Source organism: Suncus etruscus, chromosome 17 (genome assembly GCF_024139225.1).
Source record: "Suncus etruscus isolate mSunEtr1 chromosome 17, mSunEtr1.pri.cur, whole genome shotgun sequence".
Taxonomy (NCBI): Eukaryota; Metazoa; Chordata; class Mammalia; order Eulipotyphla; family Soricidae; genus Suncus; species Suncus etruscus.
In genome coordinates this window covers 38524611-38540904 of record NC_064864.1, presented here as the reverse complement: position 1 = coordinate 38540904, position 16294 = coordinate 38524611, and the positions used below count along the sequence as shown (strand labels likewise).

At 40.6% G+C, this 16294-nt stretch overlaps 1 protein-coding gene across 1 annotated transcript in view; it reads right to left on the bottom strand.

Annotated features, from left to right (window-relative positions):
• The window catches only part of PLCE1 (phospholipase C epsilon 1), a 353407-nt gene that overhangs the window by 10535 nt on the left and 326578 nt on the right, over positions 1-16294 (bottom strand). Inside the window, exons 25-29 of the mRNA XM_049790786.1 lie at positions 13115-13278; positions 11908-12169; positions 9785-9903; positions 2411-2539; positions 60-266 (exon numbers count right to left, since the gene is read on the bottom strand). Of these exons, the coding sequence (XP_049646743.1) occupies positions 60-266; positions 2411-2539; positions 9785-9903; positions 11908-12169; positions 13115-13278 (881 nt within the window). The remainder of the gene's footprint in view (positions 1-59; positions 267-2410; positions 2540-9784; positions 9904-11907; positions 12170-13114; positions 13279-16294) is intronic.

Genomic DNA, 16294 nt, shown 5'->3' with positions numbered 1-16294 from the left:
CAGAGCAGGGTAAATACTTGCTTGAGCTGTTACTATGCAGCACTTCTTTATAGACTTACTTCCTGCTGGGTTAAGACAATTCTGCCAACATATCCCTCTTCCGGAAACCAGCTATTTAAAATCTGCATGATCTCTTCTTCTGGACCGATGACTCTCTGGAAAGGTTGTTTTCTACACTCATTCTTTTCTTTAGATATAAAGTATTTTTCTTCCATCAAAAAATAGTCTGTGACAATAGGTTTACTGTTCTGTTCAGTAGTTAGAATCTAAAAGAAAAAAAGGTCGTTTTATTTAGGTAAACCCTTAGCCTAAGGGGTAGGTAAAAATTTTAATTCAAAACAAGTCAATTTTCATGGTGTTCAGAGGTTTGACGTGTAATTTACAAGTGAAACTGGCTCTGGAACATTGCATAATTCTTTCTGGAAGATCTGAGAATGCTCAGTGTCCAAAAAGAATTGTTTATGTCCACTCTGGGCAATGATACGATTTATTTATAATCCCCAGACAGTATAACTATTTTTCCCACTGCTGGAATGAGAGCTCCTACTGAATAAAAAACATTTAGGATTTTCAATATATGACTTTCACTCTTTATAGTCTAGCAACTTTGACTTTGACTAAAGATAAAGATTCTAAACTGGCTTTTACCAATATAACCTCTTTTTCTCATGTTGGAAATACTCAATCATCTTCTAATTTCATCTGATCTAATATTCCAGGAATTTTCCTTTCAATAAACTCTTGACAACATGCCCAGATGCTTGTTTTCTTTGTTGGCTACTGACTCTGGGTGAGGAAACTCAGTGGTTTAGGCAGGGATTCCTGGACCAACCTGTGTCTGAGGGCTGTCTTGAATACTAGCTGGAGGTGTTGGCAAAAATTTTAACCATTTAGAGATTCAACTTCCCCATATATGAAACAGGAAGAGTAACAAGCTTACTTTTGCTTTATGGTTGAAGCTCTGACATGAAGCGACTATAAGAACTCAATAAACACTACTATCTTTAAATTTTTATTTTATTTTATTTTATTTTTGCTTTTGGGGCCACAGTGGCATGCTCAGGGCTCTTGCACTTATTCAAGGCAAGTGCCCAATTCACCATCCACTACTCCCCACTAGCATCTTTTATTAAAAATAAAGTGTTTAAGAGGATGTCTCCAGTATTTGGGGGGGAGGGTCACCAGGACTTAAATTGAAGGCCGTGTGGTGCTGGAAACCAAGCCTGGGACCCTTGGCAAGCCAGCCAAGTGCTGCAGTCCTTGGAGCACTTTATCCCTACTGGCATCTCTGAGGTGCTCTCATGGATGTATTCTTTCAAGTTCATATTCTGAGCACAGCCTTTACCTATGTATACTGACAAAGGGCTGAGTGGTGATACAAGAAGGCTGCCATAACTGTCCAAGAAGGTTGGCCCAAAAGGTTCTTATGAAGACAACTCTTTAGGAAGACTCCATTCAGTCTAAAATGGCTGTTTGCCTATGAGTTCTAGGCATGACAACTTGGTAAGACAATTACTACACAGGAAATCAGGGCATAACACTTTGAGAATAGGTCACTGACTCTATAACCTTCAGGAGAGCAGCCCTATGCTAATCTACATGAGATGGCAGGAAAGCAATAATGCTCCATAGAAATGCTTCTGTACTTTGTACTTTCACATTCACATTTCAAAACCCATATAGGGCTTTGTTTGTGATCTGATCAACAAATAAGTTAAAATAATTTTTAAAAAGTCTCAAAAGTGTTTTCTTTCTTTTTTCCCTTTTCTTTCCCTCTCTTTTATTTTTTATTTTTCTCGTTCTTTTTCCCCTTTTCTCCTTTTAAATTGATACTATATCTCCTAGACAAAGTCCTCCCATCATCTCTTTTTTTCTTTTCCTTTTTTTCCAACAGAACCACAGGGCTTGAATTATTATTATTATTATTATTATTATTATTATTATTATTATTATTATTATTGTTGTTGTTGTTGTTGTTGTTGTTGCCTCATAAATGGAGGGGGAAGATGGTAACAGGAGCAAACCCAAAGTCATCAACAACAGAATCAAGATACCCAACCTACATCAAGATATATACAAAAGAGATCAGTGGAGTTTTGTTCCTTGGTACTGGGGATTGAATGACCAGGGTGTCACACATGAGAAGCAAGTGCTCTACTACATAGCACATCCCAGTCCCAAGCTCACTGTTTTTAGGTGGTTGAAGAATTGATAAAACTCTTTTCTATTGCTTAAGTTACTAGAATCCCTCAGACCATTCTTAGTGTGAATCTCAATGCTGAATAACAAAAATAATTAAAAGACAGATTATCAATATTGGCTTTGTGTTTATACATTGTGAATGATTAAACACACACACATACAGAGATACACATTAAATGTTTCATTCTCCCAACATGGGGAGACTTACCTGTTGGAGAAGATGCTTTGCCTTGGTGCTTCCATTTATGCAGAAAACAGTGAAAGGCTCTGGACCTGGTACCCCATGCACTGTGACTCTATGAGCCTGAAAGCACTTTCTTTCTTCTGTACTAAACATCTGTCAAGGGAGATCATATGGTTTTTCATTTATTCTAAATAATATGTGATTTCTAGGATACATTCAAAATAGAAACATCAGTTCTCAGAAGTTTGTATAGGCACATACTAAAGAAAAAGAATCAATTCTTTATAACTTGGAACAATTCTTTGTGATTAGAGGCAATAATATTCTTTCCTAATAGTTTGGTGAGAATAATTAGCAGTGGACCACAAAAATACAGGTTTTATTACTTAATTTTTATAGTTTCATTTAGAGAAATTTAAAGGAAAAAGAGGGGCTGGAGCAATAGCACAGCAGTAAGGCGTTTGCCTTGCATGCGGCCAACAAAGGACAGACCCGGTTCAAATCCTGGCATCCCATGTGGTCCCCCAAGCCTGCCAGGAGCGACTTCTGAGCAGAGAGCAGGAATAACCCTTGAGCCTTGCCGGGTGTGACCCAAAAACAAAAACAAAAACAAAAGAAAAATAAAAATGAAAGGATAGAATAAATATAAATACATGTTCAAGAGAAAACAGGCTTTTCTAGAGAGAGGAGTCCATATTCATTAAAAATTTATTAAAATAAGTGTCTTCCCATCATATTAAGGGAACTGATTTCTGAAAAATTAGTCCTTACTTGAGAGCTAACATTCAGGACTATAAATTAGTTATTGAGCTCCATTTCTCTTCTGGGAACTGGGTCAAAATTCTGAATGGTTACATGATAAATAAAATGTTTTGGTTTGGGCCCGGAGAGATAGCACAGCGGTGTTTGCCTTGCAAGCAGCCGATCCAGGACCAAAGGTGGTTGGTTCGAATCCCGGTGTCCCATATGGTCTCCCGTGCCTGCCAGGAGCTATTTCTGAGCAGACAGCCAGTTGTAACCCCTGAGCATCGCTGGGTGTGGCCCAAAAACCAAAAAAAAAAAAAAGTTCTGGTTTGTGAGACATGACTATTAGGGTACACAATTACAACACAAAAATGATCACTGTTGAGGTGTATAACTAAGAACTCCTCAAACATTTGGGGGTAAAAATATATCTTAATTCATTTTGGGCAGAGGGATAGAAGAGCCGGGTAAGAAACTTGCCTTGCAAGCAACCCACCCAGGTTCAATCTCTCACATCACATACAGTCCTTCAAGTACCACGAAGAGTTATCCCTGATTATTTTTGAAATGGGGATGGCAAAGTCCCTCCACACCCGTTTCATCAGTGGAAAACCCAGCGGCCTCCACCCACATCTGCCGTCTTCCTGGCAAGAAAAATGATCCCAGCTCTACCAAGCTCCCAAAGAAAATAATAGCCACCAACTCTTCCCAGGTAGTTTGTATCAGGCTGATAACTCTCTGGACTTCTCAGAATGGGTAGAGGCAGACATCCCACCCCTTTATACATGAACCACAGCAGCCCACTATCACATACTACACACTCTGACAGAAATGCACAGCTCTACAACTCAACTTTATCACATAGACACCTAGTTTCAAATACATAGATCTTGGACCATGTGGCAACAAGCAACGATGTGACATCTCAGAATTTTATAGTAGAGTCAGCCTAGTGGTATCACAGGAAATTTGATGGGAAATTTGGTAGTTGCATAGTAAACTATCAAGCTCAATAAGACTTATTAGTAATACGGAAAGCTCAATCAGCACCAACAACAGCTACCACAGACACTGACTTTAGTAACACCATGGAATGATATAACAATTATTTCTAATTGACTCTGTGGACCTAAGATTTAATAACTATATTTGCCTTTGTATTGAAACAAAAAAAAAGAAGTCAACTTGTTTGTGTTGTAAGGGAGCAGGCTATGGTGGTGGGTGGGAGATTGAGGACACAGGTGAAGGGAAGGTCACACTGATGGTGGGATGATGTTAGAACATTTAATGCCTGAAACTACCATAATATGAACAACTTGGTAAATCATGATTTTTTTTTTTTGGTTTTTGGTTTTTGGGCCACACCTGGTGGTGCTCAGGGGTTACTCCTGGCTGTCTGCTCAGAAATAGCTCCTGGCAGGCACGGGGGACCATATGGGACGCCAGGATTTGAACCAACCACGTTAGGTCCTGGGTCGGCTGCTTGCAAGGCAAACACCGCTGTGCTATCTCTCTGGCCCCAAATCATGATGTTATAATAAAAAAGAAAATAAAAAAGGTGATACCTGATCACAAAACTGAGATTAAGTTCTGAGTACACCAGGTATGTCCCTCCCAAAGGATATATTTATTCTTTCAAAATGATTACTGTTTTACTGAATCAGCCATTACACCTATGGGACTTTTGAGGAGAAAATGGGACACTCAATTTCTCCTCAAGGCCTTTTAGTTAATGAAATAGAGGAGAAAGTGGACAATTGTAAAAAAGGTGGAATAGGGGGCCAGAGAGATAGCATAGAGGTAAGGCATTTGCCTTTCATGCAGGAGGTCATCGGTTCGAATCCCGGCATCCCATCTGAGCTCAGAGCCAGGAATAACCCCTGACCACTGCCGAGTGTGACCCAAAAACCACACACACACACACACACACACAAGCTGGAACATTTCTTAGGAATTCATAGAAGGATAACAAACCTAAATTTAAAGGACACCCAGAAGGACTAACTGAAAATGGAATTATCTGAACTTCTATTTTTGTTAGTTTTTGGGTCACACCCAGTGGTGCTCAGGGGTTACTCCTGGCTCTGAGCTCAGAAATCACTCTGGGGGCCAGAGCGGTGGTGCAGGGCATAGGCCTTATATGCACTAGCCTAAGACGGACTGCGGTTTGATCCCCCAAATAGTTCTAAATAATCCCCCAAGCCAGGGGTGATTTCTGAACACATAGCTAGGAGTAATCCCTGAGCATTATCAGGTGTGGCTGAAAAAGTAAAAAAAAGAAAAAGAAAAAAGAAAAGAAAAGAAAAGAAAAGAAAAGAAAAGAAAAGAAATCATTCCTGACAGGCTCAGGAGACTGTATGGGATGCCGGGGCTAGAACTCAGGTTGGTCCTGAGTTGGCCACTTGCAAAGCAAATGCTCTACCTGTTGTGCCTTCGTTGCCTCACCTGAACTAAATATAAAGAAGCTAGCTTGGCTTCATATATGAAGGGTAGGACAAGAACACTCCAAATATTGGTGCAGCAAAGACTCAGAGGTAGCTTAAAATAGTGCATTTTCAGATCTCTGGGATAATGACTGTGGCACTGGAGGGAATTTGGGAGAGGCAACAAGAGCACAATCATGTAGGATTTTGTTCTCCAGACAAGAAATATTAGACAGACACAGGCAAAATGGTGAGCCAAAAACCTCTGTGATTTGTTTAGCATGCACTTCAATTGTATTTGTGGGAGGAAGAGAGGAAGCCTGTTTAGTTATGCTTCACAGCTTGTTTATACTATTTCCTCATTCTTATTGAGGTATTTGCAACATATCATTGTGACATAAAATGCCCAAAATCCAAAATAAATTAAAAAAAAAAAAAGAAAGAAAACAGCAACTGGAGCGGTCAAAGCAGTATCAACTGCCACTTAATGTCTTAATGTCAACTATCCCTTAAACTGATCTTTATGTCTTTCCAGTCTTTGCCTTGACCATATTATACACTTACCTGGAAAGCAACAGAGAACCAACGAAGGGTTTTAACATAGGGGTGATTCAATCATTTATGTTTTAGAGAGATATGTCCTGGGGGCAACAAAGAAGAACACAGAGATGGGAACAAGTTTAGAGGAACAGATAGGGACCCTCAGACATAGGCCAAGTGAGACTACACTAGATCCAGGGCAATGAAGAGGGACAGTGGTAAACAGGATTAGTACTGAGAAAATAGTATTAGGTGGGGCGATGAGAGAAGTTAGTGAAAACAGAATGATTTCCAATTAAGGCTTGAGTATAGGTGCTGCTTTCCAAGATCAAAGAATCTAAGTTCACCATCCACGGAAGCTGCTGATGGCAAGTCCCCAAAGTTGACCTGGTATGACAGAATAAAAATAAAGATTTGGTCTTTGTCTCTGGTTATTGGCTCACAGCTTTGGACTCTTTGGAATGATAAATCTTTGGTGAGATGACAAGGCTGATGTCTGAAGACTCCTTGTTAGGGGTGGGAACTGATCACCAAAAAGATCAGTACATGCTTTTAGAGAGTTGACTTTCTCTAAAACTTGTGTAGAGAGGAATGAAGTTGGGTATGTGTCAGTCACCAATGGGCCAATGTTTTACTCAAACATTTTTTTTTTTTGGTTTTTCGGGCCACACCCGTTTGATGCTCAGGGGTTACTCTTGGCTAAGTGCTCAGAAATTGCCCCTGGCTTGGGGGGGACCATATGGGACGCCGGGGGATCAAACCGCGGTCCTTCCTTGGCTAGCGCTTGCAAGGCAGACACCTTACCTCTAGCGCCACCTCGCCAGCCCCTCAAACATATTTTTGTAAAAAATATATTTATTAACCATGATGTCACCCTCCTTGAACTGATCCATACAATTGAGTGAGGAGGATAAGAAAGAGGGGAGTTGGAGTCCTTGGGGAAAGGAGGTAGACAAAACGGTGATAGATGTGGCATTGAAATTACGTGCATGAGAAATCATTGTTAACAGTACTTTAAAACCAATAAATAAAAAATACCTTCCAGGGGCTGGAGCAAAAGTACAGTAGCAGGGCATTTACTTTGCAAGGGGCCAATCCTTGTTCAATGCCCAGTATTCCTATTTTGTTCTCTGAGCATGCTTAGGAGTGATCTCAGAACAGAGCGAAGAGTAAGCTCTGAGCACAGCCAGGTGTGGCCCCAGAACAAAACAATTACCAAGAGCTTCTGGTACTGAGATTAAGGGCCTTGAGAGAGAGCCAGGGGATCTCTATCTTTGGCGTTACCTCATTCTATAGCATCTTTTCCATTTGGCTATTTATGAATTGCACCCATTATAATAAAGTGGCAATGCTATGTAAATAGTAAAATGCTTTCCTGAGTTCTGTGAGTTATTCCAGAGATGACCAAACCAGAACAGAAGGTTGTGAGGCCAGCATAATTTTAGAACTGTCAAACATAAGTGCCATTGACACATGGGACATGAAAGTAGAATCTGAAGTGTGGGGAAAATTAGTCTTGTGGGGTTAAGCCCTAAACATGTGGGATCTGATTCTAACCCCAGGTTAGCAGTGTTAGGATTGCATTGAACCACAGGACGCCCCACTGGGATGAGAGTTGGAGGATGCTGGCCAAGACATTAACCAGCTAGTGTAAGTGCTGAGATTCATGGTATGTGTAGAATCTTCACCTATTAGAAGTGTTAAGGGCAACCAACTCATAACTGGCAGTAAGACTTCCTCACCTTTCTCAAATTATGCTTTTTACTAGGCTTCCTTCATTCCCTGACTCCCATTCCACCATATCTGTTGTGTGTGTGTGTGTGTGTGTGTGTGTGTGTGTGTGTGGTTTTTAGGTCAAACTCAGCAGCGCTTAGGATTTACTCCTGGCTCTCTGCTCAGAAGTCACTCCTGGCAGGCTCAGGGGATCAGATGGGATACCGGGATTCGAACCACTGTCCTTCTGCATACAAGACAAACACACTAAACACTATGCTGTTGCTCTAGCCCCCACCTCTTCACTTTGTACAAAAGAGGCAACACCTCCCTCCACTTTGGCAAACATGTTGTTCTCAATCTTGGCCACAGATTGAAGGAAAAAGGAAAAGAACTTAGAAAACCAGGTGAATGTCATAAAGAGAGAAGTTAATGGAGGTTGTTAGATCACAACCTGCTTTCACCCAAAACTAAGGCTTTAATTTCCAACTTCCTCTTTCCACTTCACCTATTCCTTTGATATGTAACTGGAGTAACCTGACATAGGTACTTTTGTCACTTACTCGAATCTCCCACTCCTGCTGGTTAATAAAGAGAGGGTTTCAGTTTGGCTTAGTTTGCAAGTGAGTCCACAAGGCAAGAAGCAAACTGACTCCATGGTTCTCTCCTGATTGGCTTGGTTTATTAATTATTCACAGCTACCCTGCTTCAAACCTATTCAAAATACAGCATGTGGGGTGATTTTACAGGAGGGACAGAGAAACCAAGAAAAAAGCTGGGCTGTACCATTGTGAGCATATAAGTTCTTTCAAAGGTTACTACGATGATTCTCAAGTATGAGAGACCCATACACTAAGGGACAGGATATTAAACATGATGTTAATGATTAATTCTTTTTTTAATTTAATTTTATTTTTTTTTCAGGCTACACCCGTTTGATGCTCAGGGGTTACTCCTGGCTAAGCGCTCAGAAATTGCCCCAGGCTTGGGGGGACCATATGGGACGCCGGGGGATCAAACCGCGGTCCTTCCTTAGCTAGCGCTTTTTGGGTCACACAAGCAGTGCTCAGGGGTTATTCCTGGCTCTATGCTCAGAAATCGCTCCTGGCAGGCTCGAGGGACCATATGAGATGCCCAGATTCGAACCACTGTCTTTCTGCATTGCAGGCAAGGCAAATACCTTACCCCCATGCTTTCTGTCCGGCCCTTGATTAATTCTTAAAGAAGAAGTGTCATCACTCAGGAAAAAGGAAATTTCAGTTGCGACCCCTAAGAGCCAAGAGCTCCAGGTCAAGGGGCAGAGGCAGGTACTGCCTCCAAGGATGAAGACATCAACGAGAAGGCAAGGCCCAGGCATCAGAGTTATCTTCCCTCTGGGACCTGAAAGTGGCCTCACATCCACCAGCCAGCAGAATGAGTAGATGCTGGGGATAGTGGGTTTATTTCTAAGCTACAAAAACTGTGCTCTCCTGGAGAGGTTGCTGCCTAAACTTGATGCCCTCGCTGCCTTTTTGTGCTCAGATAGGAGCTCTTGTTCCCTAGTCACATTCCCACTCCTCTCCCTCTTGTGGAATCTTTCATCTATCTGGCCTTCCCCCTAAAGCAATTTGAAGGTGATCCCTTGCAGTTTTCCAAGTTAAGTTAGTGATGTGGAATGTTTCTCTCATGTTGATAATTCTTCAATTTTTCTGTCAGACTACCATAATGTGTTCCTTAAAAGCATGGCCTCCAGCACTAAATGAACCTATGTCACCTCAGAGGCTCTCAGTTCTTACATTTCTCATCTGTAGCATGGAGGTGATACTAATAGCTTTTTAACAATGGTACATGAGGTCTAAGCTATTCTATGTATGTGTCTAGTTTAGGAAGTGTCAAGTGCCTTAGCATGACTAATTTAATAACTAACTTTCTGCTGACAGAAAGCCTATTCAGTACAGCAATTTCTGCAAATATTCCAAGTGAAACAGAACTTAATTACCAAAGAGGCTGGCACAGTACTGCCAGAGGCATTTTCTTCCATCCTTCTGCTATTGATGAATAAGCTAGAGATCTCCAAGACTTCATTGTGGAGGTTTCTCAGTTGAAGATGCCGATATCCTGAAATTATGCAGAATTGTGAAAATCTCATTAGTTGTACTCCTGACATCAGAAGGGTAGGAGAGGCCATACTTCACCAAGGGTTGATGTTAATACATCAAAGTTCAGAGCATTGTAAACAAATTAACCAAAACCAACATTGGTTCAGCTTCTATGAAAATAGTATGGAGATTTCTCAAAAACAAACTAAGAATAGAACTTCCAGGGCCTGGAGAGATAGTACAGCGGCGTTTGCCTTGCAAGCAGCTGATCCAGGACCAAAGGTCGTTGGTTCGAATCCCGGTGTCCCCCGTGCCTGCCAGGAGCTATTTCTGAGCAGACAGCCAGGAGTAACCCCTGAGCACTGCCAGGTGTGACCCAAAAACCAAAAAAAAAAAAAAAAAAAAAAAGAATAGAACTTCCATATGACTCAACTATCCATCTTCTTGGTATCCACTCTCTACCCTCAAAACTCAAAAACACGAGGGGCCAGAGCAGTGGCACAGCGGTAAGGTGTCTGCTTTGTGTGCATTAGCTTAGGACAGACCGAAGTTCGATCCCCTGGTGTCCCATATGGTCCCCCAAGCCAGGAGCAATTTCTGAGTGCATAGCCAGAAGTAACCCCTGAGAGTCACTGGGTATGGCCAGAAAAAAATACCCTCAAAAACATGAATTTGGAAACATAAATACATATCTTTGTTTATTGCAGTTCTGAGTAAAACAGTCAGGATATGGAAACAACCCAATATCCAGGGCCAAATGATGGATAAAGAAGTCATGAAATAGATACACAATGGCATACTATGTGACCTTAAGAAAAGATGAAATCCGAATGGCTAAAGAAACTGTGGTACATATACACAATGGAATATTATGCAGCTGTCAGGAAAGATGAAGTCATGAAATTTTCCTATACACGGATGTACACGGAATCTATTATGCTGAGTGAAATAAGTCAGAGAGAGAGAGAAAAATGCAGAATGGTCTCACTCATCTATGGGTTTTAAGAAAAATGAAAGACACCCTTGTAATAATAATTTTCAGACACAAAAGAGAAAAGAGCTGGAAGTTCCAGCTCACCTCAGGAAGCTCACCACAAAGAGTGATGACTTTAGTTAGAGAAATAACTACATTTTGAACTGTCCTAATAATGAGAATGTATGAGGGAAATGGAGAGCCTGTTTAGAGTACAGGCGGGGGTCGGGTGGGGAGGAGGGAGACTTGGGACATTGGTGATGGGAATGTTGCACTGGTGATGGGTGGTGTTCTTTACATGACTGAAACCCAAACACAATCATGTATGTAATCAAGGTGTTTAAAAAAAAAAGATCTTTATCTAAAAAAAAAAAAGAAAAGATAAAATCATCATGTATGCTGTGACTTAGATTAGGAACAGAAAGCAACATGGAATTCAGAGGTCAAGTATATATCAATTCATTTATCTGTGATATATAGAGGATGAAGGTAAGAGAATAAAAAGTATTTTATAATGGTAAACCCTTAACCCTGGATTACAGAACTGAGAATCTCAAGTAAGGCAAGGGGAACAATCAGGTATCACAGAGGAAACACCATTGTCAATGGTCTTGGACACTTTGGTGGTTAAGAGGTGAGGCCATTGTGTGTATCACAATCAACACTAAGGAAAGCATAGGACCCAAACTAGAATAACTAATTAAATGAACTTGCTAAGAGAGTGAGTGTGGGAGGGACATTTGGACATTGGTGGTGGGACACTGACTCTAATAGCAGATTTGGAGTTAGAATACTGAATGCCTGAAATTATATTATGAACAGTATTGCAAATTACACTGCCAAAGTAAAAAAAGAAAAAGTATACCCCTTAACCCAAAACAGCAACCCTGTGAGATGTGCTTAGATAGCATGCTAATAACTTTCTGCAAGTACTTTAACATATAAAATGTAAATTTCAAACACACAAACGTGGAGGGAGAAAAATTCCAGGTGCCCATCTCCTCACTACCACCACAAGGTTTGATGAACACTTCAACAGCTTTGTTCTACCTCGTTTTAAAGCCTTGACAGGGATGATTCTCTGAGCTGTTATTGCCGAGCTATTGTTTTCCACAACTGCAAAACGAAGAAACAACAGGTCTTCAAAGTGAACCCGGAAAAGAAACTGTTCATTCCACATGGGGTTCAGAGTGTTGCGATGAATGGGCTTGGTGCGGAAATGACAGCTGTCCATAGGCATGCCCAGGATATCAACTTCGATGCAGGGGCTTCCTGTGCTGTTACTTGGACACACATTCTGACCAGAAACAATCTGAGGGGCAGGGAAGAAGACCAAAGTCAATCAAAAAAAAAAAAAAAAAAAAGAATAAAGCAAAACAACATCTGTACCTCACCATTTTCCTTAATATGAAGAAAAATACATTTTGGAAAGAACCTGGTAAATGATTACTAAAGTTGCTTAAAATAAAAAAAAAACAAGTGACTGTAATCAGGTACTGGCATGATTGGAAACATGTGAAAAGCCTGATTTGTTAGCAGTGTTCACCTGACTTTAACCTTTCAGTTGTTTAAATATCTTTTGAAGGCAAGCAACTAAGATGAAATTGAGTTTCTTAAAGAAGATTAGAGAAGAGGGAAAGAAGCTTAGGCAATGCCACTGCAAACTTTTTTACTAACTTTTCTATTCTAAATGTTATATATACGCATATAATATAAAATATTTTCCTTCAATAATTTCATTTTCATGAAGAGACATGGGGTGTTGTTAAAATTTATAAGCTGGGTAATGTGATTCTGTGGTATTAGTGCATGACTTGCATATGGAAAGGCTAGGTTTGATTCCTGGCACTGCCAAATAAACAAAAACAAAACCCAAACCAACCCAAGACAAAAATTCATAACCTCGGGCCCGGGGAGATAGCACAGCGGCGTTTGCCTTGCAAGCAGCTGATCCAGGACCAAAGGTGGTTGGTTCGAATCCCGGTGTCCCATATGGTCCCCCGTGCCTGCCAGGAGTTATTTCTGAGTAGACAGCCAGGAGTAACCCTGAGCACCGCAGGGTGTGGCCCAAAAACCAAAAAAAAAAAAAAAAAAAAATTCATAACCTCTATTAACATAGTAATTGCCACCAGAAAAGTGAAGAGAATTTTAGAAATTGTAACTGCATGAGCAAATTTGTGGCAAGACAGCTTTAGAATGCTTTGAATGAAAAAAAAAAACTCATATCCCCACTATAATACTATAGAGCCATACTTACAGTTAAAGAATAGATGGCAGGTTCCATGCTATCTAGGTCTCTTTCCAAGGGAGAAAACTTCTGGTACATGGGACAGTTTTTGTCCCACAGAACTGGAGGTTTCAAAATATAACCACAGCCACCATTGGCCTCAAACATGGCAGCATTTAAATGTAGAGGAAGATCTGCAAAATAAAGTCAGAGTGGTTTTTATGTTAAATGCCATATTAGATACTTATTCTGAAGTTCAAAATAATTTGCATCAATGTTACCTAAATAAGCAGAAAGAGAACTCATTCTATGGATTGAATTATTCTTTCATGTGAGGTTGTAGCAACCCTCAGATATAGTGGATGAAATATATCATCCTAGGCCCTGCCAAAAGTGATCCCTGAGCACTGCGTCAGAAGTTAGCCTTTACATCGATATATGTTTATTGTTTCCATTCCAACCTAATGTATACCACTTAAAAACTCTTACAAATAGGGGCCAGAGAGATAGTATAGCAGGTAAAGCATTTGCCTTGCTTTTGGCTGACCTGGGTTCAATCCCAGGCATCCCATATGGTTTCCTGAACACTACCAGTAGTGATTCCTCTGAATAAAGCCAGGAATAATCCCTGAGCATCACCTGTGTGGTGTACAAACCAGGAAAAAACAAACAAATTTTAAAGAGGCCTCTTATAAATAAAAATTGTGACATTCATAAACAATCTTCAAAATACTTATTTATAATTTACAGTATTTTATTGTCATTGAAGTAACATGTTTACAATAGTGCAAGTGTTGATCTTTTTGGTGGACAAATTTATGTACCTGATGTTACCCCATCCCTCATTCTTCCTGTAACCTTACCTGCTAATAAGACCTGCCCATTTCTGAGAGGGGTCTTTGGTGGATAACAAAATGTTTTGCCTCAGGTGTAGGAGGGGAGATTTTGGAGGATGGATTGGGCAAGAATGATGGAGGAGAAGCAGCAGGAGGAGAGATGGCTGAAAGACAGGTATAATGCAGGGCTGAATAAAGATCCAGTGTAAAAGGTTATGCTAGGCCACACATGTTGGCCAGGGCCTTGAATAAAGCTGATATCTTCTGCAGCCTGACTGCTGTGGATTTTCTCCCCTCCGCTATCTTGAACCTGAAGACCCACTGGCTGGAGGGGGTTGCAGACACATGGCCTGGACTGGAGGAGAAAGGCCCCTCCATCCATCCCGTCACCATCCAGCCCATCCAAAGGCAAGTTACTCTACACCTTCTCCACCATCAAAGTGCCAAGCCTTCCACCAGTGTCCTGATATCACTTCTAGTCCTGTTGTCCTTCCCCCAGATGTCACAATAAAACTTCAGTTCTTTTGTCAGAATCCAATGCTTTGATTTATTGAAAAATCTCTATCTGGATTTTTAGAAAGAAATAGCGACATCTTAACCTCAATTATCTAAATATCAAGGATTGTATGACCAATTTTTGCTCTTTCAAATGTAAGATCTTAGTTATCTGAGAAAGAACAAGTAATAAGTCAGAAAAACAAGTTATTTTTAAATTCCATTCTAATCCATATATTAAAATATTTCTACCACTTATTATCTTTCTTTTTTAAATTTCACCATTTTTACCGAGGCACCAGGATCTACAACACTGCCAATTTTTTTCCTTCCCCATGTCCACATCTTTCCAATCATAAAGCCTGGGAATCCTCACAATGGTTTTCAGTCCTTTGTCAAATCTTACTTGGCACAACTCTTCTACAAGTGATTGGATCTCTACTCTCTTTTGAGCCTTCTGGGCTCTCAAATTTTCATGTGAAGGCTCAAGATCATATAAAAGTTGTCCAAAGGAGCAGAAATGTGCATGAGACACACCTGACAGATGTTCCCTCTGATAGACTCTTCCATGTACAGTGAACTTTGTTACATGGACTAGCATCAAGCAGAAGTTGTCCCTATCATCGCATTTTTTTCCCCATAAAATTTTTGTGTGTCTCTGGGGTTGTTTTGACTCTGAGCACATTCCTGGGGCAAGATATTTTCGACATGAAGGCTCTTTGGGCTTTAGATTCCTTCTCTGTAAAGTCAGGGCACTGATCCCTACTCTTTTAGGCCCCATCCACCCTAACTTCATCAATTTACTGAAATCGATGATCTTATCTGCAGTGTCTTCTCAGTTTACTCTCACATGGAACCCAGACTGCTCAGCTGAGTGACTAGCTCAGGAGGTCTGGTAGATATGAAATGAATACAAATTACTAATAAATAATATCAGTTCGGATGGAGCCAGAGAGATAGCACAGTTTGCCTTGCAAACAGCCAGTGCAGGACCTAAGGTGGTTGGTTCGAATCCCGGTGTCCAATATGGTCCCCTGTGCCTGCCAGGAGCTATTTCTGAGCAGATAGCCAGGAGTAACCCTTGAGCACAGCCAGGTGTGACCCAAAAACCAAAACAAACAAAAAAAATAATATCAGTTTGGGGCCAGAGAGATAGCCCAGTGATGTTGCCTTGCAAGCAGCTGATCCAGGACCTAAGGTGCTTAGTTTGAATCCTGGCGTCCCACATGGTCCCCCGTGCCCGCCAGGAGCTATTTCTGAGCAGATAGCCAGGAGTAACCTCTGAGCAAGCCAGGTGTGGCCCGAAAACCAAAATAAAAATAAAAATAAAAAATATCAGTTCAAAATTTCTGCACTTTTTCTATATATTATGTGTGATATATAGAAAAAAAATATAGATGTGATCCTACATGTCACTTGTAATTTATTGAAAGAAATTCTTACAACTTCTTTTTCTTTTCTACCCCTTCTCCTTACTATTTTATAGCTAACAAATGTGGACTGCTATCTAAATGGCAGACACTTAGGCATATGATTCACCCACATTATCTAATTAACCTCAATAGAAGGAAACAAAAATATAAGGGCAAAAATATGACTGATAGCCCTAATCATACAATTGCTAGTTTCAGAGATAACACTGTTGGTTGACCTTGACTGGAGACTGGTGAGTTAGGAGCTGATTAGTTCACATGAGAGGAATGAGAAGAATGGTTTGGTGTTTAACTCTTCAGAGCCAAGGCTGTGGCTTCTAGGAAGCGTTCATCTACTATGTGATCTGCAACTCCTCTCCTTTAAGAATGAATGAAAACAAAATATTTCATCCTCTAATTTCTCAGAGGCCTGGAATTTTATTAATACAAGGCATTATGTGACCTCA